We start from the raw sequence: 27591 nt of genomic DNA, 5'->3' as shown, positions 1-27591 counted from the left end.
CTGGTCAACTCTACTACCTAAGCTGGTTATTTCATTCTTAATTTCTTCTATTGAGTTCCTAATCTCCAGAAATTCTATTTTTTTTAATTTCAATCTCGTTCGTAAAATGCTCATGTTGTTCTTTGATTGTGTTTCTGAGTTCATTAAACTGCCTTTCTGTATTTTCTTGCATCTCGTTGAGTTTTTTTAGAACTGCAATGTTGAATTCTCTGTGAGTTAAGTCACATATTTCCATATCTTTAAGTTCCTTTTCTGGAGACTTTTCACTTTCTTTCTGAGTTTTCTTAGTGCCTTGGTTATTCATAGCAATTACTGAGTTATTATTTCTCTTCCTAGACATCTACAGGAGTGGCTTCTGCAACAGGTTGATAGGAAGAGGTCTTTCTTTTGTTTTCCAGTACTTGTTGGTAGAATGTTTCATTTTCTCTCCAACTGCAGCCTTTTTTTCTCTCTCTCTCACACGGTTGTGCTATGCTTTCTCTGCACTATTCCAGCTTCTCACACAATGGGGGGATTCCCTGGGAGACGGGCCTCTCCTCTGTTAATAGTTCGCCTGGGTCATAGGGCGCCACGTCCCTGTGGGGATGCGGACAGCTTTTGAAGTTTCAAAGCTCTTCCTGCACCAGATTCAGAGCCCGTATGTTTCAGCAGTTCTGTTTACTCCTGCAGGGATCCACCCAGATAGGTGGGGCCAGGGGAGGGGCTGAGTTGTGAGAGGTGGCCCAGAGCAATGGCAGCGACCACCACTACAGCTGGTCCTGCTTCCACAGTTCCCTCCCCTTTGCCAGAACTAGTTGGGCTGCGAATCTGTGTCTGCGGTCCACAGTTCTCAGAACAGCAAATATTCTGTTCTTTTGATCCGACACTGCTACTTTATCGCTTCTAGCACCAGGCAGGTGGGGGCGGGGCAAACTCTGGGAGGGGGCGGCTAGTCTCAGTGCCTAAGGCCTCCATTCTCTGCTCGGCAGTGAGGGCTTAAACCACCGTTTTCAGCCTTCTTCCCTCAGTCTTTTCGCCGAGGTCTCTGCCATGAGCCTTGGGTTCAGCCGTGTTATATGCTGCCCCCTCAGCCCTGTGGGCCACAAGCAGAGCCCCAGCAGTTTGAGTTCTTCCCTCTCCCGCAGCTGCGGTAGTTCCGGGATGCAGGGAGCTCGGAGCACTGAGCTAGGTCTGCGTCCTGCGCCTGCGTGGCTCCGTCTCTGCACTTCTCCCTTCCCTCCCCCCCCCCACTTGCATGATTCTCCCACCTTTAGGTGAATTCAGTAGTGGGCCTCTTCGTCTTACCTGTCTGCTGTGTGTACAGGGAGTCATTTGTAGAGTTATAGTTGTTCAATTAGTTCTAAATTCCAGGGGAGCTTTTCAGTGGCTCACCTCATACCGCCATTTTGATGACCGAAAAAATGGTGTTTTCTTACTTGTCTGTCCAATCACAAATATGAATTACACACACCTCATGCACATTCTGAGAAGCTACACTTCTGGATTTAGCAGAGAAGCAGGTAGTAATCAAAAGAGAGGCAGCTCGCCTGTTTTCCACCATACTTCTTCTAAATAACCCAGAATTTAATCCCCCATCAGTATTTTCATTCAGGAGCTAATCTTTATTTTCTCTAGCTCTCCTCTCTTGTTTCTCCCATAGTTCTGCCTGGAGACTCTCACATTTTAATCAGGATGTACATTTCTCTCAGATACTTTCAGATCTCTCGCTCCTAATGTAATTTACTGCTTTTTTTAACCTTCATTTCTTAAAAAGAGGGCTTTTTTAAAAAAAAAGTTGTTCTCCTATCCCAACTATGCATTCCAAATTCTAGGCTCTTTCCCTCTTGTTTATTTGGGTCTTTTATCTCAATGTCTTTGTTGTGAGATTGGTATCATCTTTGAACAAATAGAAAATATTGGAACACAGTTTCACATCGATCCATTTTAATTAAATCAAATTTTGCAAGAGTGTGCAGCAATAGATTTCCATTGGAACTTTTTACAGTCAGTTTGAAAAATTGACTGTGACCCATAAATAAGCAAAATGGTAATGATTTGAATATTAATCTCTTGTGCCATGCCAATACGACACTGTCCCATAGCCAACTCTGTGATGATGGGACAGCTATACTGAATTCAATGCTGCAAAACAGATCTTCAAGCCAAGGTAAAATAGTCACTTTCATAGAAACACTTACTAGAGACAAGTGAATTTAAGCAATAGAATGGATCCAGCCTTCCACAAGGAGATGTTTTTTTCACTTAGCTCCAAAGCCAAAGAAGAAAACCAAAGGAGGCTTTCTTGGAATTCTCCCTAAGCCATTCAGAAATGATTTCACGCTACCTTCTTGTAACAGTGTTTTGGTTCTCAAGTCCCTTAAAAGATAGTGCAGTTATTCATAAAAACGAGGAGACGAAAGACAACTTTTACCTGAAGATTTTGCTAGATAATGTTACTCTTTGGGACATAATTAAGAACTGGGAACAGATTGGGAACAGATCCAGCCAATTCCTTGGTCCCAGGGAAATTCCTAACCCATAATTCCTACCCTGAAGCAATTTTGCATTCACCTCATCCTGCAATTTTCATGTTAAGATCCTCCAAGAGAAATCAGAATCACAAACCATTTATGTATAGGAAGTCCCTGCAGCCTGAAATCCACTTGAAATGTGAAAATGGCTCCCAATGAGAGACAGTAATCAGTGGTCAGTATATAATCCTCAGGTTGATTATGATGGCACACACACATTGCAGAGTACTGCACTTTGGAAAAACTCTAAAAAATTCTGGATGTGTATATTTCTGGAAAGAATTGGGGAATTTTGCTACTCTTTTCCCCAGGAGCAGTATTGTGTTTTGCATTGACTGCAAAACATACCTTACTATTGAACAATATTTTCCCAACAATTGTGTCTGATAAACCCTTTTATTCTTATAAACAATCTCCTAAAAACTCTCAGTAATTTAAAAATGTATTTTATATTTGTATGCTATAAGTTCAAGAAATGTTTTCAAGCAAATGTATTTCACTTTTTATCAGACTGTGGTTAGGGACTTTGGAACCAGAATAGTGAAGAGCCCGGTAGTTGGTGCACATCTGTACTCACACCAGTGTCTGCGTGGTGACGAGGCCATTTCAGCACATCCCAACATGCTCACAGGTCCCATACGAAGGGAACCTGCCAGACAGAGACCTTGAGCATCCAAGAGAGAACGACTACAATACTAGCCAACCAAGGAGATGTTAACACCTTTTCCTCTATCCCTTTTCTCAGTACTAATCATAACAGAGAAGCGAGGATTTTCAGGGCCAGGAGATGATAGAAAGTTCATGCCCCATCTTCACAGAGGTGTAAACTAGGGAGAGGGAAAGAATTCCATATTGGATCTCAGATACGAATCTAAGTTTGATGAGTCTGGAATGTAAAACTAGAAAGGGTACAGGAAATCACTATTGTGGCTAAGGAGCGGAAAGGACTGTTGGACAAGGCACAGCTGAAAGCAACAGTTGGAGAGGAAAAACCAAACCCCCAAAATACAGACTTGTCTTTGTTTCCCTTCCTTCCCCCATTGCCGAAGGGTACTTCTCCCTTCTGTTTTTGCCTTTATCTCTCTCAGAAGTGATGAAACTGAAGACTGTCTCTGAAAATCACTCTTGCTGCCCTACTGCCTTATAAAGCACATACCGATCTGCCAAGTCCTTTCTCAAAGTGGACTTCATCTTGGTGACTGCTCCAATTCTCCCTCAGTCCTCAGGCCGGCACCCGTCCTCTAATTCCCCTCCTCTTTTTCTTCGTAGAATCTCATAGTTTCTGCATTCTCTGTCTTGAGACTCCCCCACCTCAATGTTAATAATCAGGAAATCCTTCTTGATTATTTAGTTTCTTAAGCTTCAGGCAGATTTAATCACATCGTTTTCCACATATACAGAGGGTGCCAAAAAAAATGTATACACATTTTAAGAAAGAAAAAAACTGTATTAAAATTGTAATACTCAATATATACCAATAACAGAAGATGCATAGAAGTCATGTATATAAATTTTTTGGCACCGTCTGTATATATTCCTGATTTTTTTTCATGGATCACATCTCATGAATTAATCAGCTTGCTTGGAGGATTTCCTAGTAGAGAGGTTTATACTCTTTGGCCTTTATATTTATTTGGGGGTTCAGTTGCAGATATAACAAATTACCACATGCAGCAGCTTGAAACAACACAAATGTGTCATCTTACAGCCCGAAAGAACAGGAGTTCAACACCAGTCTCACCAGGTATTACGGTGTCACCAGGCCGGTTCCTTCCTGGAAGCTCTGGGGCCAAATACCCTTCCAGGATGATTGACATTGTTGGCCAAATTCAATTCTGTACTCAATGAGAACAATTATCAAATGTTTTTATAATAAATTTGGCTGTGTGTAGAGAAACGGTTTTAGATCTCTGTGTCATTGTAGATAAACAGTTTTAGATCTCTGTGATTTTAGATTTAGTTTATATAAGCATGGCACTGGCGACCTTTTCATATTCCAACAAATAGTTCTTGTCCATGTTTTCTTTTCTAATCCCGAGCACCTCACAATTGTTTCACAAAAAGAAATTGCTTTTTGGCCTTACAAGAACATGACTATGGTGAAAGCTCTTGACAGCACCTCTTCCTCAAAATGTTCCCTGCTTCATAGCTGTTCTCATGAGAAGCCTGAAAGGCGTGCATCAAATATCCTATTGGTATCTAAGAATTTCACAGATTGGAAGAACTGCACTCTGATGCAGGCTTTCCATTGCAGAAACATACTCATTCTCGAGCTGGGCTTCAGTGTCCATGAAAAGGATCCATTCTAATCTTGTAATCTTTTACCATCCTGCTTCCATCTCCATTTCACACACGTGCACTCACGTGCACTCACGCATGCACATATCATCATGTCATCATTTTCCAACTATTTGTAAGTGTTGGTTGCTGTTCTTTCTTGTTTTCTTTGAATCATTTTAAGCTTTTGTGTGATTTACTAACCTCCATATTAAATCATTTTACAGCAAATTCTTGTCTAAAAAGACATTCTTTTAGACAACATTCTTGTCTAAATGGCTAAAAAGAGCAGCACATTCAATGGTTCTGCCATTTGTTGCTATTTGTCATTTGTTACTTTGGAGTGTAGGCAGAAGCAATTTTGTCTTGCCCACTTCTGAAAGCCTAACCTTACTCCTCCAGTTTATGAAAGGAGAAAAGTAGAAGAATAAGGCATTCTATACTGAATCCAAAAATTTCGTATATCAACCTACTATTAAATTAATAAAACTAAGCTATGATGATCTACATAAAAGATGGAATAAACTTAGGTAGTAGTTCGTATCCTTGACTCTAAGTTGACTTTTTCTAAGATTCCATTGCCATATCTCTGTAAAAAATAAAAATTTGATCAAAAGTTTAGCACAGACAGAATCAAAGGGAGTTATATAACACTTCCATTTTGGCATAAATACCATCTATAAGCCTAAAAGAAAAAGCTTAATAAAATAAGAAACCTTTTGAATGGGAGCTATTTTAGAATTACTGAGGTTCAATGGGGAACCATACTTGATATTTCTCTCTTCCCCTTCCTAATCAAAGATCTCTTTTATCTTGATAAGCAAGCTGTAAATAGCAATTTATCATCTCCACTTAAATGGGGATGCATAGAGACTTCAAAACAGCCAGCAAGTGACTACTCCCCAGAATTTCTACACTTGATTCTAGAATGTGTCTTAAATTGCTTAAATATCTACTTACTCATTCCACATTTATTAGTTTCCATATCCAGGTGCTCTGCTAGCCTCCCGAGTAACTAAATCAAGTAGGTCTACCACACTTCAATATCTTAAATTGGTTGGTTGGGAAGACAGACAAATTTGTCAATGATACACAGGGGGTGATGACAGTATGTACAGACTGTGGTGGAAATATGGAGGAAAGATGTCAAATCTAGACTTGGATCTGAAGGAGCTAAATAGAGAAGGTCATATTTGAAACCAGTTTTACAGGATTATTATGTGTTAGATAATGTGCTAGGGTATAAATGAGGGCACTTCGGAGAAAGGAAATTAAGTGCACTTTCTTCTTAGGAAAAAAAACTGAAAGTTCCTTCCACCCCCACCCCCCACCATCTTGAAACTGATCAATCCTACCACCTGACTTTCCTGGAAAAGGTTCCTTCTCTGTTTCCTGCTAAACAGAGACATATTCTTTCTATCTTTGCTAGAGCCCGTGTTTAGGTTTTAACTGGTTCCTTCTCTTCCTACTACAGAAAAAGTGAGAGAAAAAGAAAAGTCCATAAAATATCAACTAAGGCCAGTTAAGAAACAAGTAGGTGCCAATAATCAAGAATGAAAAGCATCCTCAAAATGTTGTATATTTTAAAAGTTCTGTGAATTTCAAATGACAATAAGTGAGAGATGTTTATTCTTTAAGGAATAGTATGCACAGGGAGATATTTTCTTCACTTTCCAGTAAAGCATCATTTGAGAAGACTTCAGTAAATATAAAAACAATATTTATCATCAAATCATAGCAAATCTGCACAGAATGTAAGAATTATACATATTTAAGAATCGCTAATTTTGCTGAATATAAAAACAGGACGATTTTACCTACATTTTCCCAAGACTGTTATAAAAGCTAATTCCAGAAAGGACTAAATAAAATAATTTATTATTTCCACACAAAACTAGTCTTGTCTGCATCTTCCAATAAATGAACACAAAACTGACTCAGAGCTATTTTTAATTCTGCTCTATGATTCTGACTGATAGCCTATTTTCTGTATATGTGATGAAAAATTGTCCATTTCTTCAAATATAGATCATTCAACTTTCATTTTATTATAGCAAGGAGTAGTTTTAGTGAAAGTAATAAAGCTTGAATTTAATCATTTATTCAATAGGCATTTATTAAGGGTCTGCTATGTAAAGACCTCTTCTGATTCAAAGCGATATAGCCATCTTCTCCACAGAATTCGGTAAAGAAAGGATGGAAAGAAACTCAGGGGAGAGCCATCCACTTTTGATTCTATTTCTATTTTGTACTATTTCTGATCACCATTTTCCCTACAATCAATAAACCTGTTTGTCTCATAACTCACTCCTTTAGTTTAGTCTCTTTTTTCCATTTGTCTTGTTATTCCAAAATATCTTTCAGTTTTTCTTTTGGAAGCTATCAAATTTCTTCATTTAAACTAATTGTATACATAATGAACACATTTTTGAGGTTTCTGTCCTAGAGAAAAAGTTATTTACCTGAATTAGTAATTATATCATAGCTGCAAGCTATTCCGAAAAATAATAATGAAAAAACACTTCCATCACAAAGAGAAAAACATAGCAGATGTTGTAGAGCATATTTATGCCTTTATTGCTCCTTAAAGAAATGTAATTATTTACACACTATTGTGTTTAGACTATGATAGAAGTTTGAAAAAATAAAACGAAAGACAAACACCACCTAATCTATGGGAAAATAAAGAGCTAATAATGCAGTGGGTTCCGCTTACCACGTTGGTATTTAATCTGCTCATTTCTGTCAAAAAATAACATGGAAAGCTGAAAGACAGAAGGCAATTCAGACAAAATCACTAATTAAATAATGATGGGGCAAAATAAATTAACGCAATAAAGAGATTAAAGGACTTTAATACATAGAGTTTGCCTGAAAAGAACAAATGAAAAGGCATAGCTATAATTATCAGAAAGGTGACTATCAAAACCAGATTGACAAAAACAAGATCTTTTATAATAAACAAATTAAACTTTGCTGCATTAAAACTGTTAGATCAGGTGTACAGACTACAAAGGTTAGTATTTGCAAAATGAAGGTTTGGGGCTGACCCAGTTGAACTGAATACCATAAAGCAATGAGAAGATGGCTGAGTGCTGTCTGTCCGTCAGACCTACTACACGAACTCAGGACTGTCCCCAGCTGCTCACAGGATGTCATTCTCACTGCCCTGGAGAGGTGCTCCCATCTCAGTGCCTGCGCACCCTCCTCAGGCCAGCCTGATTCCTCCAACACCCTCACATACAGACACACACTCTCACAAATGCGCACGCACACATACACACAGGCACGCACAAGCACACTCACGTACACAGTCACACACTCACAGACACTGATACACTGATGCACTCTCACAAATAACCTCACACAGACAAATACTCACATATACTGACGCACACACAGGCACACACCAGCTCCTTCCTCCTGCTTGACCTGCAGATCCCTTTTCAACCACCCTCCACACTGCTGAGCAGTGCCCATCACTGCCCCTCCCCCAGCTAAGCCCGCAGCCCTCTGGAGTACCACCCCCCAAACTCACCTGCCCACCCCTAGACTTGAAGATTATTGAGGAACAGATAGTGTGTGTTTTTCATATAACCTCTCCTAGCACAGTGCCTGGCTTATACTGAGCTCAAAGTAAATGCTTGTTAAAAAAGAAATAATAATGAATGTGAACTATAATTTTATATATATATATATATATATATATATATATATATATATATATATAATATACATATATGTGGTCACAAGAAGCGGAGTACAGCATTAGGAATAGAGACAGTGGAAATGTAACGGCTGTGTGCGATGTCAGAGGGGTAGTAGATTGGGGGAGAGGGGTTATCACTTTGTGAGGGGTGTAAATGATAAATGTCTAACTATTACATTGTTTTGTACCCCTGAAACTAATAAAAATAAATCAATTTTAAAAAATTGAAATGAACTTTGGATGACATCTGAATTGCGATGGCTTCCTCTCTCTCGGTCTCTCTCTGAAATGGTTTACACTTCAGGCTTTAATATGACTGTATCTACTCTATTGGTTTACTCTTGCCTTTGTTATTACTTTTGTTATTTCTGTTTTTATTTCTTACTGCACTGCTATGGCTACTGCACTACTGAAATATTGAAGCATGTGATTTTTAAGACTGATGGCAAAGACATCTTTGCTAGCTGGGGGAAGCCCACAAACACCTGTTACTGCTGTAATGGGGGACATCTCTGGCTCTGGTGCTCACAGAAATGGCACATGGAGTTCTCCGTGAAAGAGTGGCTTCTGACTTCACAGAAGCCCTTTACTATATGGTTGTTTTCTTTGTCTCATGAAATCCTGGGACAAAAGAGTGAGTAGGAGTGAGTGACACATTTCTTTAACCTCTGGGCATGACTTAGTACTGAAAGTGAACGGGAATATTGACACAAAGACGCTTTGACATAGTTAGTGTTTGGATTTTTACCCCAGACAGCGTATTAAATACTCTCATCTCCATCTATGCAGGACTGGAACTACCATTCAGTAGAGCCCTGCAGATGAGATGTTAATTGAATGTGCATCTACTACTGATTTCAAATTGAATTAAATTTTAATTTGGAGTCCTGAGAAATATTCAAAACCTTAAAATGTGAAAAGAAAATGTATAGTCATATTGTCTCCTTTAGCTGAAATGTCAAGGTTTCCTAGAGACATTTCTAGGACATGGCTTAGATTTTGATTAGTTGTTATCAAAGCTTTCAAAACTTTCACAAATATTACAAATCAAACTCATATGTCTAATGAAAATTATTTTCAACATGGGCTATTGTTGCTCCCATAAATTTTTTTACTATGCAAGTTGACATTCCCTCACTGGAAGGAAAAAAAAATTTTATTTGAGAAAGCTGTGGTCCTCAGCAAGTGCCCCCTTGTTATATCATTGTCCTTATAGGAGGGAAGAATTGCTTTCTAGGGTTCTGAGAAAATGACCAAGCAGCCCAGCCCAGCCTCCGACTCCCCCTGAGAGAGGGACCAGTTTCTCTTGAGAATCTACCTTCTTGACTTATGCAGATGGTGCATCTCTCACTCCTGAGACGATGGCCCCTGAAATATGCTGACCATACCTGTTATAAAGAAAATGTCTTTCATGGTTGGAACATGGGAACTATTACTGGCATTAGAATTGTATCCTGTGAGAGGCTGCATGCTCTTTTTCTTGATTTTCTGGTCTAGATATTTCATGGTCTTGATAAAACAAAAAAATAAATGACAAATTTGCCTTGGCATCTCATTGGTCAAACCAATTTTTGATACTAAGGCAGTGTGACTAGCACAGGAAGGGAAACGTTACCCAGTTTGATGGTGTTGACCGTGGGGCAGAGCAGTTGGTATTTAAATCCACTGAGTCAAGAAAACCTGTCACAGATAACTTTTTATGGGGAATTGAAAATGCCAAGGCAAAGGTTGGCATGTCATCCATGGAGAGCAACAAAAGATATGAAGGAAATCTATATTAAACTGTTCTGGTATAGATTTATGCTACACGGAAAAGTCAGAAATTTCTCTAGGCAGGTGTCAATGGAAAGTTCTTATCTAATCTCCATGCAGCGATTTTGGTACTTGGCCCAGAATTCTCAACCTCATACTCTCAGATCTCTGCATATTAAAAATAGCTAGAAGACCTGGGTTCCAATTTAGTCGTGATATTGACCAAAGATAATGATATGCTATGCCAGGTATGACTCGAAACCTTAGGCACCTCACCCACACAGAGCTTATATTCAAATCAAATTCATTTATGTTCATGAAAGTGTTTGATATTACAAGATTCTGTGTAGATGTCAGATGTTCTCATCTTTCAAGCAAAAAAAAATTGAGAATATAAAGAAGTTGAGAGATAATGAGAATAAAGAGTGGTTATCAAATCAGTATCTTAGATAATTAAAATTTTCTAAAGGGGAAAGCTATCTTCAATATCCTATCCCACTTATTTTTCTAAAGTAAAGAGATGCCACTTTTGATGTTTACGGAAAAAAATGATCACATGCTTCTGTTGGTCTAGGACCCATTGCAATTCAGAGTGACTTGGGATCAGACTTTCCACCCACACAAATACAAGTCACACTCAGGAAGACATTCACTTGCTTAACCTAGTCTGATATTTCTCCACTAGTCATGTATGTATTTTAATTTTATACTTAATTAATTTTTCTAAGTAATTTCCCTCCAAAAAATCAGATCAATCTAAAATATACCAGATAATAAATGAATATTCTACATGTTATTATGTGTAAGTAAGACAAAGTACATCAGAATAATCTAAAATGTTTTCTTTGGGTAAATTTTGAGCTCTTACTACTTACCTGGGGAAATGGTCCAGGAGGCAGTCTTACTCCATCATCCCTATGCAGCACTGGCTGACTGATGATATGTGGTCCTTTTCAGAGCTGGAGGCTGAGGAGTGGTGCAAGCATCTCTGTATGGAATGTCTGGGGACCAGGCTAAACGACATCAGCCTTGGGGAACCGGATCTTCTGGCAGCAGGAGTACAGAGGGAACAGAACGGTAAGTGTGCGTCGCCTTCCATCATTTTAAAGGACACATAACTGTAGGACTTTGAGACTGAAAGGAGCCCAGAAATATGGCAGGCCAATCATTTTGAAGGAAAGTAAAGTGATCTCCCTGAGCTGTTCAGAGATTTTCCCAAGGTTGCATAGCAACTAGAGAAAACACTAAGATACAACCCAGGTATCTTGATTTCTCATTCTGTGACCTTGCCATTTATCGAAATAAATAATTAACTCACTGTATATAAGGTTTTGAATGTAAAACATTTCTATATTTTCTTCCTAGAGAGTTAGTATAGTTTAAATTCTATATTAACAAATTTGGCCTATTGTGTTATCAGTTGATGTCAGGGAATTGGGCTAATATGATGTCTTAGCTTAGACAGCCATAAGAAAATACCATAGACTCGGTGGCTCGAACAATGGGAATTAATTTCTTATAGTTCTGGAGGATTGGGGTCCAGGATTAAGGTGCCAGCAAGGTCAGTGTCCATTGAGGACCTTCTTTTGACTTGCAGACAGTCACCTTGTTCCTGTATCTGAGAGAGAGGGAGGCAGGGAGGGAGGGAGGGAGGGATGGAGGGAGGGAAGGAAGGAAGGAGGGAGGGAGGGAGGGAGAGAGAGAGAGAGAGAGAGAGAGAGAGAGAGAGAGAGAGAGAGAAGAGATCTCTACTAGTGTCCCTTCTTATATGGGCACTAGTCCCATTATGAGAACCTACCCTGATGACCTCATCTCAATTTGTTCCCAAAGACTCCATCTTCATATACTGTCACTTGGAGGGTTAGGACTTCAACATATGAATTTGGAATGGAGTGAGGGTGGGAAGGACACAATTCACTCCATAGCAACTACAAGTAGAAAAGTACAGGGTATAAAATCTCAGAGGATAAGAACATTGAGATTTATGTGGCACACAGAGTTTACTTCCTTCACTGTTCTCTATTTTAACAGACATTTCTGATACCTACTGAGAATTTATGCCGAACATTCTTGAGCAGCACCTCTATACCATGAAATCAGTGTAATGTAATGAGCTTATTTTTCTCCATTTAAAAAAATAATTACCGTCACCACCAGATAACCTAGTAGTATGAAAACAGAAATTTTTCAGTGTTGCTCTTTTTTTTTTTCTTTCTTTTTTCTTTTAGATTTTATTGGAGAAGGGGAACAGGGCTTTATTGGGGAACAGTGTGTACTTCCAGGACTTTTTTCCAAGTCAAGTTTTTGTCATTTCTATCTTAGTTGTGGAGGGTACCATTCAGCTTCAAGTTGTTGTCCTTTCAGTCTTAGTTATGGAGGGCGCAGCTCAGCTCCAGGTCCAGTTGCCTTTGCTAGTTGCAGGGAGCACTGCCCACCATCCCTTGCAGGAGTCGAGGAATAGAACTGGCAACCTTGTGGTTAAGAGCCCACTGGCCCATGTGGGAATCGAACCGCAGCCTTCGGAGTTAGGAGCATGGAGCTCTAACCTCCTGAGACACCGGGCCGGCCCAGTGTTGTTTATTTTTGATAACTTGTGTTGAAAAAGGTTGAAGGATATTAGGTTTATTTTGTTTAATAATTCTAACCTCATATAAAAGCTACAAGTGCTTTAACATAGATTTTTAAAATTTATGAGTAATTGTTTCATTAAAGAAGGTAGTATTTTGTTCACTTAGATGACCTTCTAAAAGTACATGGTAACCTAAAACAAAATTGGCAATCTTACTTAAACACACACACACACACACACACACACACACACACACACACACACAGATTGGCACAATTTGTTGCTTGCATCTGCCAATTTTCTCACTTCCTAATCAACAAACTTCTCCCATAAGTAAGGTAATTCCATTTTGGGCTCCCCCTGAAGTAACTACCAGTAGTCTAGTCAGTCTCACAGCAAAGACTGAAAATGCTTTTTAGCCAACTTGAACCCTCTCCTTTGGGCCCTTGACTGCGAGGGACACACCTGTTCCTTAGACAGCACACCCATTCATTTTACTACGTGTAGGGAAAGTATTTCTTGTTTCAGTTAGCTAATTATAATCTTGGAAGAATAATGTCATCTTTCAAAGCTGTCTTTTCATGGCTTTCAATCACTATTCCAGATTCTTCAAAGCATAACACCTCATAAAATAAACAAAAATCTTTAAACTTCCTAATACGTGTTTGAAGATATTAACATGTAAAAATTGGAATAAATCCTTTTTGAAAGATTGTCATTACAGATTCAGGTTTTGTTTTTTTTTTTTTTTTTTCCTTAAGGCAAGCCCATATTAAATTATGTAACTTATTCTTCATCAGAAAAATGAGTTTACTATTTTATGATTAAGGTGCTTGGAATTAGTTTGAAATTTCTCCTCAGAGATGAGGTGCACATGTGTGCAGAACTGACGTAATAAGTGACCCTCTTGTGGCTGGTGGTGGTCTGGCGGTTCCCCATCATCAAGGCATGACTCACGGCTCAGCCTTGACCGCAGGGCTTTTTGACATTCAAAATGACTATTTCTCCTCTACTGTTTTGATGATTCTTCAGACAGCTTGATCTTACTTACTCTGTGACTAGCTAAGAATGAACATTTGTGCAAATAATTTTTGAAGATGTAAGGTGTATTGCTGAGATAAAAGTAGTTATTGATTAAATTCCTTGCTATAATCATCTTTATCTAGTGCTTTCAGCTGCTTTCAGATCGACTCAGGATCACACATGATTTACGGGAAAGTAGGCAAACACAAGGGCGCCCGCGCACGCACGCGCACACACACACACACACACACACACACACACACACACTTGTTCTTAGACTTCAATAACACTGCCACAAGAAAGTAGTCATTATTAAGTAGTCATTTCCAACTTTAAATTCTTACACTTTCCTGAATCTTCACCTCATTTAGTAGTATTTAATGCTGCCTACACTGACCTTAGATGTATGGTGTTAACAATCATAGTTCTTTGTAAAGGATTCACAATACATAGTAGCGATTCTCGAAAACAAATGTTCTGTATTAAGTATTAATAGCAGAAGTAAGCATCGTAACCAAAACACAACTCCTGTAGAGAATTCCTGCAGTTGTAGTTAGAAGTGGACTCCGAACATATGTCCAATTTGTTATTGATGAAAGAGATCACCATATGGAAGAAAATGGAAAAATAACCTCAGACTTTGCCATCTGGTGAATATGAAGTCAGTTCTAAGGGTTTGGCTCTGTCCAGGACCTAGGGTCCCTGCTTATGAATGGACAAGAATTGGCAGGAATTCCGACTTTTAGCCTAAGAATGTGTAAGCCTTTCTTCAGAACAAGGGCAGTATTCCAAAGTTGTTTTGGAATTATTTACCTGTGTTGCCATAGCAACCATTCCACTCACACACCCTTCTGTGTCTTTCACTCGTTCATTATTCACCCATCAAACATTTTTGAGGCAATGATATGCAATGACTAAGTTGAAGAAATGTAGAATTATACAAAATATAGCTTTTAAGAAGCTCACAAAGTAGTAAGGGAGCCAAATCTATAATCAAGGTGTATCGATCATTAAATTTTTAAATAATGCTGTGTGGCTGGTTACACAAAATCTCCATAGCAGCAATCTGGAAGCATGTCTTTATAGTTCATGCGTAGGTGGTTGGCTAGGGTTCAGCTGATGCAGTCTGAGTGCTGCTGAAATTGGCATCAAGCTTCTGATGGTGTCTGTTCCATGTGTCTCATCCTCTTACACTAATAACTACTGAACGGGTATTCTCAGAACAAAGAAGAAGTACCGCAAGAGAGCAAGCCCAAACTTGCAGCACAGTTTAAGTCTCTGCATGTGTGGAGTCCACTGACTTCCGTTGGTCAAAACAAAGGCTATTGCCAAGGCCAAAGTCAAGGGGCACAGAAGTACATTCCACCTGTGAGGCCCTGACACGGGTTAGAGCGTAGGCTCTAACATGGAGAGGAAGTGAAGAATAGAGGAAAACGTGATCCAACCTACCATCTGAGGTATAATAAAATACATGCTAAAATAACGATAAAAGAAAAGCACTGTGGTATGGTGCTTTTTAAAATTATGTTTGATTACCCCAAATATGCTTTCTCAGTCAGGCAATTCTAAAATTCTTAATGTCTGTGAATAGTTAAAGCTGATATTAGCAGGAGGTTACTCCTGTGGAAAATGACCAGTTAATGACAAAACAAATGACAACAGTAACAATAGACTTGTTTCTCTATTGTAATGACCTTTTCCTCAGTTTTTCCAAAATGATCTGGGGTGAACTATATTCACTCTGATTTTTTTCTTTATAACCAGTAATAAAAGGATTTTAGAGGTTTATTTTTTGTCCATAGGATAGCATTGAGCAAAACCAACTTTTCCATGGGAAAGGAACCAATGAATACCTATGTTTGGGTTTTTTAAATGCCATCCACATACACTACTATTTCCCAAAGTGAGTTCCAGGAAATATTACAACAGCGCACTCTCTGACGATGGAGTCAGTGCAGTGGATTTAATACTATGTAACACTGTTGTGGATTGAATTGTGTACCCCCAAAAAAAGATATGTCAAAGTCCTAACCCTTGGTCCCAGTGACCTCACTGGGAATAGAGTCTTTACAGAGATAACCGAGTTTCTGAGCCCTTATATAGCCAACACGTCCTGATAAAGAAGGGAAATCTGGAGACAGAGGCAGAGAAGACGGCCACGTGACGAGTGACACATCTCCAGGCCAGGGCTGCTCAGACACCAGAAGCTACGAGAGACCAGAAAGGAAGCTCCTTCTGGAACCTTCTGAGAGAGCATGCCCTGCCAGCACCTTGACTTTGGACCTTCTGACTCCAGAACCAGGAGATAATAGGTTCCTATTATTTTAAGCCACTCAGGGTTTGGTACTTTGTTACAGCTGCTCTAGAAAACTAATACCAACCCTCTGTGATGGTGCCAGCATACGTTAGCAGAGGAAAACTGTTGAGAAGTCCTAATTAAGATCTTGTGTAACTTCGAATAATGCAACATTTCCCAAACTCACTTGACTTGTGTTTCTCTTTCTACACATAAAACCTGTTCATATCCAGTGGAACTTCCGTTCCATGAAACACATATTTGAAAATGCCAATATAAGCAATGAAGGTGATTACGCACAGGGAAAGCCGGAGGGCAATGGTGACGGTAGCACCACCTAAGCAGGAACAAGATAACATCCATGGATGCAATACAGAGACTTGAATGGGCTTTAACTATTTGCCTAGCTTTGTGTTGTGTTGTTTTAATTTCATTATTTAATCAATATAGAGAATGCATATACATTAACAAAGCAGGTTAAAACTACCACTTTCCCATTTGGTCTTCAATACGTAATACCATGGAGTAAAGGTTAATGCCCTACATATGTACATATGTTTGCCTCTCTTTGCAAAGGTGCTTCAGAGAAACCAAAGATGTTCTGTAGTGCTTCTCTTACCACACTGCCAACTCTAAGTGATCCATTTGTTTAACTCGAACCATGTCATTACAAAGTGAGATGCGTACTGGAAGAAATACCTTGAAACACCAAAGGACCGGTCCTGTTTCCTGTGCCCTGGAAACATCTCCTATACAAACACAGGGAGAACAAAGATGCAAATTGAAAAGTACTTGTAGTTAATGTGGAAAAAAAAAGTTTTGAGGAAGAATCCTGAATCCAGAGTTACCGGTGTCTCCCAGCTGCCAGCAAGAAGAAAAGAGGGATTTTGAAAATACGCGTGTTGTGGAGAGCAAGAGATAAATGCCCTGCCCTTCCCCTTTCCATGGGAGGTCAGTAGACAGAAGCACATGCTTACATTTCCTATTATAAACTGGAGGTTACTGCAAGAGAAAAGACTAGAATCTGATTCGTCACATTGGAGTTGGTGACAAGCACAGGAAGGCTAATGGAGAGATGTCAGTAGAACCCAGCCAGCTATAGGAAGGTAAAGATGGCATCCGTTGTCTCAAATCTGAGTGTGGCATGGAGGGGGTGCCCAAGTTTCCTGTCAGCCAACACTGGACCCCAGGTACCATGTGGAAGTAGAAGCTGGCATGTCCCAGGAGAACAGAGCGAAGTAACTTCATAGGGATATGGGTGCATACAATCCAGAAAACAGGCCCCATTTCCTTTCCTACCACCTGTCACTAGATGAGTTCTGCCAGCTGGCAATTCAGCCTCGATGAAAAGGGGAGGAAACTCAGAGATTGACCTTTGATCAGAAACTGGGTTAAATGAATGGTCATTTGACAGAACATGATTACAAACATGCATATGAAAAGAAAAGAAAAGCTTGATTGAATTCAGTATATAATAATGAGATTTCATTTTTCAATACTCCCAAGTTTTGATGATCCATTTTTTTTTCCTTGCTACAGGAAAACAAACTATAGTGCAAAGCTTATAAGTTGAACATGTAGCCGGACAAGCAGAAATTGCCAAACAGATTTATTATGTCATCACGTTCTGTTCTGCTTCTTATAGGCTATGGGCCTATGGTCAAGTTACCAAAATTCTCTAAACCTCAGCTTCCTACTTTTGAGGATAATAGTGATAGTACATGTCTCATAGGTCTGTTGTGAGGGTTAAATAAAATACAGCATGGAAAGCAAGTAGCACAACGCCTGACAGGAAAGTCGGTATTTTCCTGGGCTGTCGGTGAATGTCTCCATCACATCCACATGAGGCGTGTGTTAAACAAGAAAATTCTGGGCCTCCACCTTTATCTCCCCACCCTTATGAAAAAAGTTCAAAATATTATTTCTGATTATAGCCTTTATAACTAAAATCTCTTATATAATTTAAATCTCTGAGGTTTACTGGGTAATAATATTCAAAAGATAATAGAAGAAATGATTAGGAACCATACAAAATAAAACGGGACAATATAAATAAGGCATTAATGATTTGATAATAAATTTGAACAAATTATTTTTTAGTAAAGTTTAGCTTTTCTCAGACTGTTTTAAACATAATCTAAAATTATTTAGAGTCAGATTATCCAAACTGACTCAAGGAAAAAAATAGAAAATCTAAAGAGCACTGTACCCATTAAAGAAATTAAAAACTATTATAATTTCTTATAATAGTTTATAAGAATAATACTCCAACTCCAGTCCCATACAGTTGCACTGTTGAATTCTATTCACTTGAAGAAATAATACCAGTCCTATGCAAACTTTTTCAGAAACTGGAGGAGGGAGGATTATTCCACAACTTATTTTATGAGGGCATTATAACCCAAATACTAAAACCAAGATACTATAACCCAGATACTATAATCCAGGTACTAAAAGAAAAAAGAAAATTGCAGACAAATACCCTTCATGCGTGTAAGTACAAAATTCTTTTAAAAATTAGAAAAAGGAGTACTAAAATGTTACATAAAAAAAATAACACACTCTGATCAATGTTGGTATCTGCCAGAAATTCAGAGTCCCAAAAATCAATCAATATGTTTTACTGTATTAATAGATTAAGGAGGGAAATCACATGATTGTTATAATTCATCCATAAAAAACTTCTGATAAACACAGCTTAACACGCGTTTATGAAAACAACTCTCAAAAACCTAGGAATAGAAGGGGATTTTTCTCAAATTGATGGAAGACATCAGTGAAGAACCTTCAAAAAGTATCATTTTGAAAGTAAAATGATTAATGCTTTCTTCATAAGATTGGAATAAAGACAAAGATATCTTCCCTCACCCCTTATATTCTATTTAAGCTTCTAATTTGTGTAATATGACAAGAAAAGAAAATAAATCATAAGGATTGGTAAAAAATAAAAAGCTAGGATACTTTTTATTGGAAAACCCTAATAACTTGGAAAACCCTAAGGAATCCATGAGAAAGCAACTACAACTAAGTAAATTCCCAGATATTGCAGGATAAAATGTTAATATGCAAAAATTTGCACATATATAATGATATATATAATACTTATACACATATGTTAGCAATAAACAATTGCAAAGGGAAATATAAAAATATCATTGATAATACCATCAAAAAAATCACATACTCAGATATAAAATCGGCAAAGTATAACCAGACCTTTACACTGAAAGCTGAGAGAAATTAAAAGGGACCTAAATAAATGGAGCGATAAACCATGATCTTGATTGCAATATTCAATATTGTTAAGACATTGTGACTGCACTATTGAGAAACTGATTGAAGAGCTCATCACCCTTTTGGTTTTTTTTGTTTATTTCTACTCACTAAATGGGGTTTTATTCATGTCAGAAACCCCATCTCTGATCCTCTGCTTTCTGTTGCAGCTAGGCTCCCCACTTACCTCCACGGACCAGGCTCAAGCTAATAGCTATAGGTAGATTAGTGTCTGCCCTGAATTCAACCTGTGTGAGTCCTCACTGGCTGAGCAAGGTAGGTTTCTGTCCTTCTCAGAGCCAATGAGCCCTTCAATCTCTCACACATAGCTTGGGGTCTCACTGTTCCTTTTCCAGGACCATGTCTCCTGAGTGCAGCTACCCTTTCTCACCAGTTCTTGTTCAATTTAATTCGACCAAATCCTGTTTTGTAGTCTCCTTGGCACTGTTTTTGTAACTAAGTATAACCCTGTGTCCCAGGCCTTCTGAAGCATGGTCTCTCCCTTTGAACCTCTTAATTCAGCCCTAGTGTAAAAATGCCCGTGTAAATGTAACTGCAGATTCAATAGTAGTATATTTGTTAGACATAACAATCAGTTTAATGACTATTCCACCTTGTTATTGTTTTTTGGCCATTTAAAATACAATTCTATTTTCTTACATATCAGCCATTATACAAACATAAATTTTACCAAAATATAATTTCACAGGCAATATTCTTGGGATTTGTTTTCACTCTAGAATTCTGTAGTTTATATGCTTGAATACATTTTAATCTAATATGTTTTTTTAGTAGCCTCTTCAAAAATGTATTCACACATTCAGCAGTCTTCATAACCTTTTGTACTAGGAGAATTTTTATTTATGTTTCAGGATATTATTATCTTTATGTAGACAACTAGTTTCTTTTCTAATTCTTCTGGGTACTTGGAAATGTGTTGTTTAGTGCTCCTTAATAGTCCTTTTATTGTTGTTGTTGATTATCTTAAAAGAAAATAGGTAGAATATACATATCTTCATGAATTATAAACTGTATCTTTCATAAACCTCCTTCCTTTCTATGTCTGTCTCCCTTCTTTTGTTCCAACTGGTACAGGAACTTTTTCTTGCCAAATCAGACATGAGTCAATTGAGATGGATTAATTTATTATAGTATATGAATTAATTGAGGATAAATTTATTTAAGCAGACATCAGAGAACAGTCTTGAATAAAATGTGCTGCTTTGTTCTACTAGAACATGACATCACCTTTCAAAAGCATTCCTCATGGGTTCTCTAATGCTACTACTTCCTGGTAATATTCTGAGATGAGGTTCACAAATCAACAGTTCTCAAAGTGTGGTCTTCAGGACAGTGGCATCAATATCCCCTGAGAACATATAGAAAAAACATACATTGTCCAGCCCCAGCCTGTGTCAGAAATGATAAGGGTGGAGGACACCCAGCCATTGGTGTTTAAACAGGCCCATTAGGTAACCCTGATGCACACTAAATCCTGAAAACCAGTACTCTAGGCAGAAAAACCAAATGCAGTTCCTTAAATAAGAAAGTGACATGATTAGAGAGTCATTTTAAACACCTGCCTAATAAAATTATTTCACAAAGGTAAACATTTGAAAAAGTCGTTTAGTGGAGCCAATTTTAACTATGGCAATGGGAAACATCAAATTTTATTTAGCAAAGCAGCATGTTTTACATTACTAAGGGCATAAAATAATTTATTCATAGCAAATGCAGAAACCTTCCTTCCATTACAATGGAATTCAAAGAAGTAGAACTTACTAGATAACTTGATGCTGTCCTCATCTTCATGTGCCTAGTTTTCTGCTGGATTATATTAGTCTAGTTTTTAATTGATTCTCAAATCCTTGGAAATCAGTCATTAGGGAAGATGGATTTGAATATTTAAAGATTGAGAATACAATTTCTTAGGATAATTTCTTTCCTAGAATGTAAGATATAGCATTAAAAGGAAGATTGGAGCATTCCAAACCATAACAAGAAGGAGTTAACTGGAGTTGCTAGGTCACAGTGTGTGAAAACTGGGAAATTAGAAAGCAGGCAAGAGGGAAGGGACACCATAGGTACATTTCGCCTGTTTATGTTGCCTACAGCTGGCCTGGAAGGACTCCTTTAGGGCAACTTATTCAATCACTTTGTATTTGTTTGTAAATGTGCCTCAATGGTTTTGATATCTAGAGCTCTATGTCATGTGTATCTTATTAAATTCACTTATTCATTATTTTCCAGCTTTCTCTAGTGTCCACTGTGATGATTGCACTTTTTCTGTCTTTGTTATTGCTAGGTTTCTTCTGCTAACATTAGAGAACACAGACATTTCTGGGAAAATATAATGCTTTTTCTGAGTCCTCTTTAATACTCTGTAGATTATATGTAACGTTTCATGTACCATCTATCTGAAGGACACTCAATATCAAGATTATTTTTTTACATGACCTGTTGTTTTGTTTTCTTTTTTTTCCTCAATTACCAAACTATGGGTATGAATATCAAGGGTCAATGCAGCATTCAGCAACAGTAAAATTGGTTAATGGTGTTCCTATATTTCAACATTTTGGGAGGAGTGTTGTTATTTCTTGGCATTTTGGCAGTGATTCTTCAATTGCTATCTTAAGACTCTGGAATTCATGGAAAGGAAGGAATTCAGAGGAATGTTTTACTCCTCATTTGTATAACAATACTTTCCTTATGCACAACAGATGCCATTGTTGACTAGATGTCACTGTTGACATATGACTAGTTCCAAATGTAAAAGCTGAACTTCATCAAAAGGGTCTTGACCAAAGAAAAGAAGACTGCTGTTCAGGCATTCTCTGTCTTCCTGAGTCACTCTGTTGGGTCCAAGTTTCATTTATACTCTTTTAAGAGACCATGCCCCTTTGATTTACTACTTGTAACCCCATTGCAGTAGAAATTGGAGTGGTAATGTGAATGATGTATTTAATGCTAAATGTTGTTTCCTTACTTGATTGCATATAAGAATTTTAGAATTTATGGAATATACCAGGTGTGACCATAAAATACGGTGAATGTTTAAATTTAAAAGAAATTATTATAGTAAAAGACACATTGCCATTAATCCCCCTCAAAATACCCCCCCTCACTTTGAACACTTATCCCATCGTTGTTGCCACTTTCTAAAGCAGTTCTGGAAGGCCTCTTTCATGAGTGTCCTTAATTGCTCTGTCATGGCTGCCTCCACGTCCTGAATCATTTTGACTTTGGGGAAGAGCCAGAAGTCGCAGTGCCAGATCCGGTGACCAAGGTGGATGAGGACTGTAATGAGAACACTGTAATATTTTAATTTGACATAAATTGCTGTACCAGACGTGATGTGTGACATGGAGCCTTTCTGTTGTGATCACAAAATACAGTGAATGCTGCTGCCAAGCGCCATCCAATGGAAAGGCAGGGATCTTCAACATGGGAAGTGGCACGTAGAACCTTAGTAACAGTGTGTGACAAGTTTAAACTTGTTTGGTGCAGTCAGTTGGATGTGAGCTATGGTTGAGAGAAGGTGTGTTTTAAAGTGTGCTGTAAATCATCCTCCATCATGACAACGTTCCGTGTGTCACACATCGCTTCTGGTATGGCAATTTCTGTCAAATAAAAACATTATGGCATGTCCTCATCCACCTTATTCGCAGGATCTGGCACCATGCAACTTCTGGCTCTTCCCCAAAGTCAAAATGATTCAGGGCATCAAGGCAGCCATGGCAGCACAAATAAAGACACTGACGAAAGAGGACTTCCAGAACTACTTCAGAAAGTGGCCAGAGTGATGGGATAAGTGTGTTGAAAATGAGGGGGGGGGGGTTGAGGGGGATTAATGGCAATGTATCTTTTACTGTAATTTAAAAAAAAAAAAAACATTCACTGTGTTTTTTTATCAGATGTAGTATATTACACATATATATGCTTTTTATTGCAGATAATTAATGGGGCATTGGTCTTTCTTCCTTTTTCAGCTATAAAATGTATCTAATTTTGTCCTTTCTTTAGGAAATGAATGTGAAATCCATATACTTATTAGTTTTATGGGTCAATAATCTAGTAAAACATTGAATCGTTAGATTATTTTGATCAAAAATATCTAGACACTTGAATATGAATATTGTCCATATGGTTACTAAATTTCAAGCTGTCATCCTTCAATTTAATTTAACTGATTTGGAATCTGATTTTTTTTTTTTTTTGCATCAACAAATCGTTATTCTGCAAAATACCTGGCACAGAAAAGATTCTTTCTATTATACAGACAATGCCAACTCTGTAGCCGTGAGCATCCAGCGTTTAAAATCGAGGCATTCTGATGGATGATAGTACATTCCTAAGCATATCAATCCTTTTCCAACTGCAGCTGCATCATTATGCCTCTTAAAATAATTAATTCAACAGCATTATCTTTAAAGCACTATTCACAATTAAATTCAAACTCATAAAGATGTATCTGCTAGTAATTCTTTAATTTTTCAGGATCATGACTCATTATTTTTTATAATTCCTCAAATCTTGCAGCCCATAATCATCAGGGCATATATTTATTTTATTCATAAAGTTGACCAATATTTATTTATCACTTACTATAAATAAGTGATATACTATGTGATATACTAAGTGATATAAGACTATGGTCCTAGGAACTAGGGCTATTTCAGAGTACCCTTTATAGATCATCTCAAGGTCTTAATTCCTGGAACTTAGGAACTAACCTTGTTTTCAAAACAAAGTGCACAGAATGCATTTAAATGAGAATCAAGGGCTGCAGAATTTTGTGGTAGCCTTTGAGATACACAAAAAAGTTATAAAGCAAGGTTTGAAATTATTGCCTAGTAATCAGATTTTCAGCTATAAAATATCCAGGAATGAAAGCGGTTATGTATTTTTATTTTGCTTACTAAAACAATGTCTGAAGTTCTGCAGAAAGTAGTAATGAATATCTGTTATTATTATATGCTGAGTTTGACCATGAATACAATGTGTTTTAAGAGCCAGTCTGAGTGTGCATTGAATACTTCATGACTCAAAAGTGAAAATGAGTAAATGCTTGCTTAAATTAAGTCAGACACTCCTCGAAGGAATTCCACTTAAGTTGTGTGAAGAAGGAGACAGTAAGCACCATTTGGGCTGAAACCCTCTTAGCTTTTTATCCTTCTCTTTCCATCATACAATTTAACCATCAATTCCCACTGTAGAGAGCACATACAACAAAAAGTTGTAGAATGAGTGAGTGAATTAACAATTAAGAATACTTTAACTCCTTTTTTCATATACCAAATGGAAAAAAAAAAGTAGTGTTTTGCAGTGTGTTTCAGTGACACCAAAGCACATAGTAGGCGGTAGGTAGGTATACAAATTAATACAGTGCTGCCATGAAGAGTCACACCTCTTTTTGCTTATTTTCCTCCATTCTTTTTCTCTTTGCAGAACGATTCAATGTGTATCTTATGCCTACACCAAATCTGGATATTTATGGTGAATGCACAATGCAGATCACTCATGAGAATATCTATCTCTGGGATATCCACAATGCCAAGGTCAAACTGGTGATGTGGCCTCTCAGCTCACTGAGGAGATACGGGCGGGACTCAACATGGTTCACCTTTGAGTCAGGAAGGTAAGCTCCACATGTGACAACCAAGTGTAGGAGGTGTGTGACAGCTAATCTCCTGAAGAAAAGGTTCTGTCCACCAATGCCCAGGATGACCATTGTTTTTATAAAGGGTAGAATTCACCAACTACAGAATTTCTCCAGATTCTTGTTGATAATCAAATAAAATTGTATTAATTCTATGGCAGGTTAATTACCCTATTCAAAATAATTTCAGTCTCAGGCTGGCATCCAACTAGTTTCATAATTATTTTAATCATGCAATATAGTTTGCAATACTATTTTAATACTATATTTTGTTTTACCCTACTGTATTTTTGGTATAATAGGGTTCCCATAAAATTCAACATATCCTTTCTGGCATTATTTTTGAGAGTTTTTTTTTTTTAATATGCAAACAATTTTGAAATAAGTTTTGTATAAAATTGTTGAAAGATTGCTTTTTAGATTTGAAAGAAGTTAATGCAGTATTCATTCATCTATGTGCTATAATACATGACACATAAATTCATCTATGTTATAATAATAACATTAGTTAAGTATAAATATTAATTCAGAATGACTGAAGAAATGTTGGCATATCCATAATTTATGAAATGTGTAACTCAGATTCTAAACTTAGTATGTCAAGGCAAATATGTAGGTTTTTTTATCGCAGCATATGTTTGGAATCCATAAATGTCTGCTATGACCCCTTTGTGATATTGGGGTCATCCAATACAAGACCTTGGTGTTGGGATTCAATGTGAGAGACGTTTAATGTATCAGATTTCACAATGGAGACATGATTTGTCACATTCTGAAAATGAATTTGTGCTATATAACGTAATTATAGTGAAGTTTTGTTGCATTTGATATAGCAATTTTAATTTCATAACTTTCTTCTTTCTACAAAATTTCTACAAAACTGTTAATTACCTATTCAAAGTCAGATTCTAATAATATCCATCTAGGGTAGGCCAGATGTCTTTTAAATTTTTAAGGGAAAAAAAACTGAACTGAAGTAATTTTATGAGTCTGGAACCTTTCTGCACTAAGGTAATATTAAAGTCTTTATCACACTGATGTCACTAAAAGCCTCCAACCCTAAATTGACTTAGAGACTATGGGTTCACTCAGATGTCTACCTCTGTCTGCCTAGATACGGACAGTGTAATAGTAATCACATTTAGATAACTTTCAGTAAATAAAAATCCCCATGAGAAAATGAATATTTATAGACAAGCACACTATTTTTAAAAATTATTAAAAAAGGTATTATAGCTTAGAGATTCACTCACCTAAAATTTATGATATATTTTTTTACTCATCTTAAACATTAATGTATATATTATATACAAAAAGGAATGATTTGTTTTTCATCATTTTAGCAACACTACCTCCAGGATCTCCTTGCCTGGATCGTTCTCCTGGGTACTTCTGTTTTCCTATTTTTATGTGGAGCAATTTAACTACCTTGTCTGTTCCCTCATTTCATTATGTGTCTTGGGATTTTTTTACAAAAGTATTATATTTTCTTTTATAGTGGTTATACAGAATTTTCACTCCATTTACACTTGTCCACGTTAGTTTTTACCAATTTCTTGTTTTTTCAAAATCTTTAAGGGGACTATACTGGCTCTTCACAGGTTTTAAAATTGATATTCTCCATCAAAACATTAAATTATTTGGCATACAATTTGGTTTATCTGACATTCCATATTAATTAGTCTTTTGATCTTGATGATTTTTAGTAATTTTAAGAAACATGAAAAATATAAATATATCAGAACAGATAAGGTCCATAATCCTCAAGTTTGTGTTTTGTTTTTTTTCTGATTTTTGTTTGGTTTGTTGGTTTAGAAGGTATTTTTTTTTTAATTTTGCCAGAAAACCTTTTTAAAGATACAAGATAAAGATACAACCTTTTAAAGATACAAGTATCTTAATATCTAGAAATTATCTTGACACCCCCACTCCTATTTGCCCTGAGAATAGGAAAGAGCTAGATTTAGATCACAGCTGTTAATAATTTAGCCATTTAACCCCTCCGGCCTTCAGTTTTGTTCTTTGCATTAGGAGAGTTATAATCTCTACTTTCTAGATGTGCATGGAGAAGTTGAGTGAGTTAGTGAATATAAAGAAGCATACATCACAATATTGTCACATAGTGGGCATTTAAGAATCAGTTACCTACTCTTTATCAGAATATATATATATACATATATATATATATATATATATATATATATATATATATATATAATTTGCCTTTTTCTAGTTACTACATGAACTTCCTACTTAGGTCTGAAGATCTCTTTTACTAAAGAACTCTGCTAAGATATAGCCTTAGCCCAAAATACTGGAAATGTAGGGAGAGAGAAACCAAGCAAAAAGCTTGGGAGAAGCTTGCATTCAAATACTGGAGAGATCATTATAAACTCAATGTCTCAACACAGAAGTCAGTCTTACCTGTCATGAGTCAGAAATTTGAGGCCAGGTGAAAATGGGACCGGTACAACAAAACTTTGTAGTACAAACAAGGGGAAAAACTGAGTTTATAATAAGTGG

At 37.2% G+C, this 27591-nt stretch overlaps 1 protein-coding gene across 1 annotated transcript in view; it reads left to right on the top strand.

The window, feature by feature from the left end:
• DOK6 (docking protein 6) overlaps positions 1-27591 on the top strand; it is a 300556-nt gene that overhangs the window by 153425 nt on the left and 119540 nt on the right. Inside the window, exons 4-5 of the mRNA XM_081079009.1 lie at positions 11206-11325; positions 24858-25047. Coding sequence (XP_080935135.1) covers positions 11206-11325; positions 24858-25047 — 310 coding nt within the window. The remainder of the gene's footprint in view (positions 1-11205; positions 11326-24857; positions 25048-27591) is intronic.

This window comes from Rhinolophus hipposideros (assembly GCF_964194185.1).
Source record: "Rhinolophus hipposideros genome assembly, chromosome: 17".
NCBI classification, from domain to species: domain Eukaryota; kingdom Metazoa; phylum Chordata; class Mammalia; order Chiroptera; family Rhinolophidae; genus Rhinolophus; species Rhinolophus hipposideros.
This window is presented reverse-complemented; position numbering and strand designations above follow the sequence as displayed.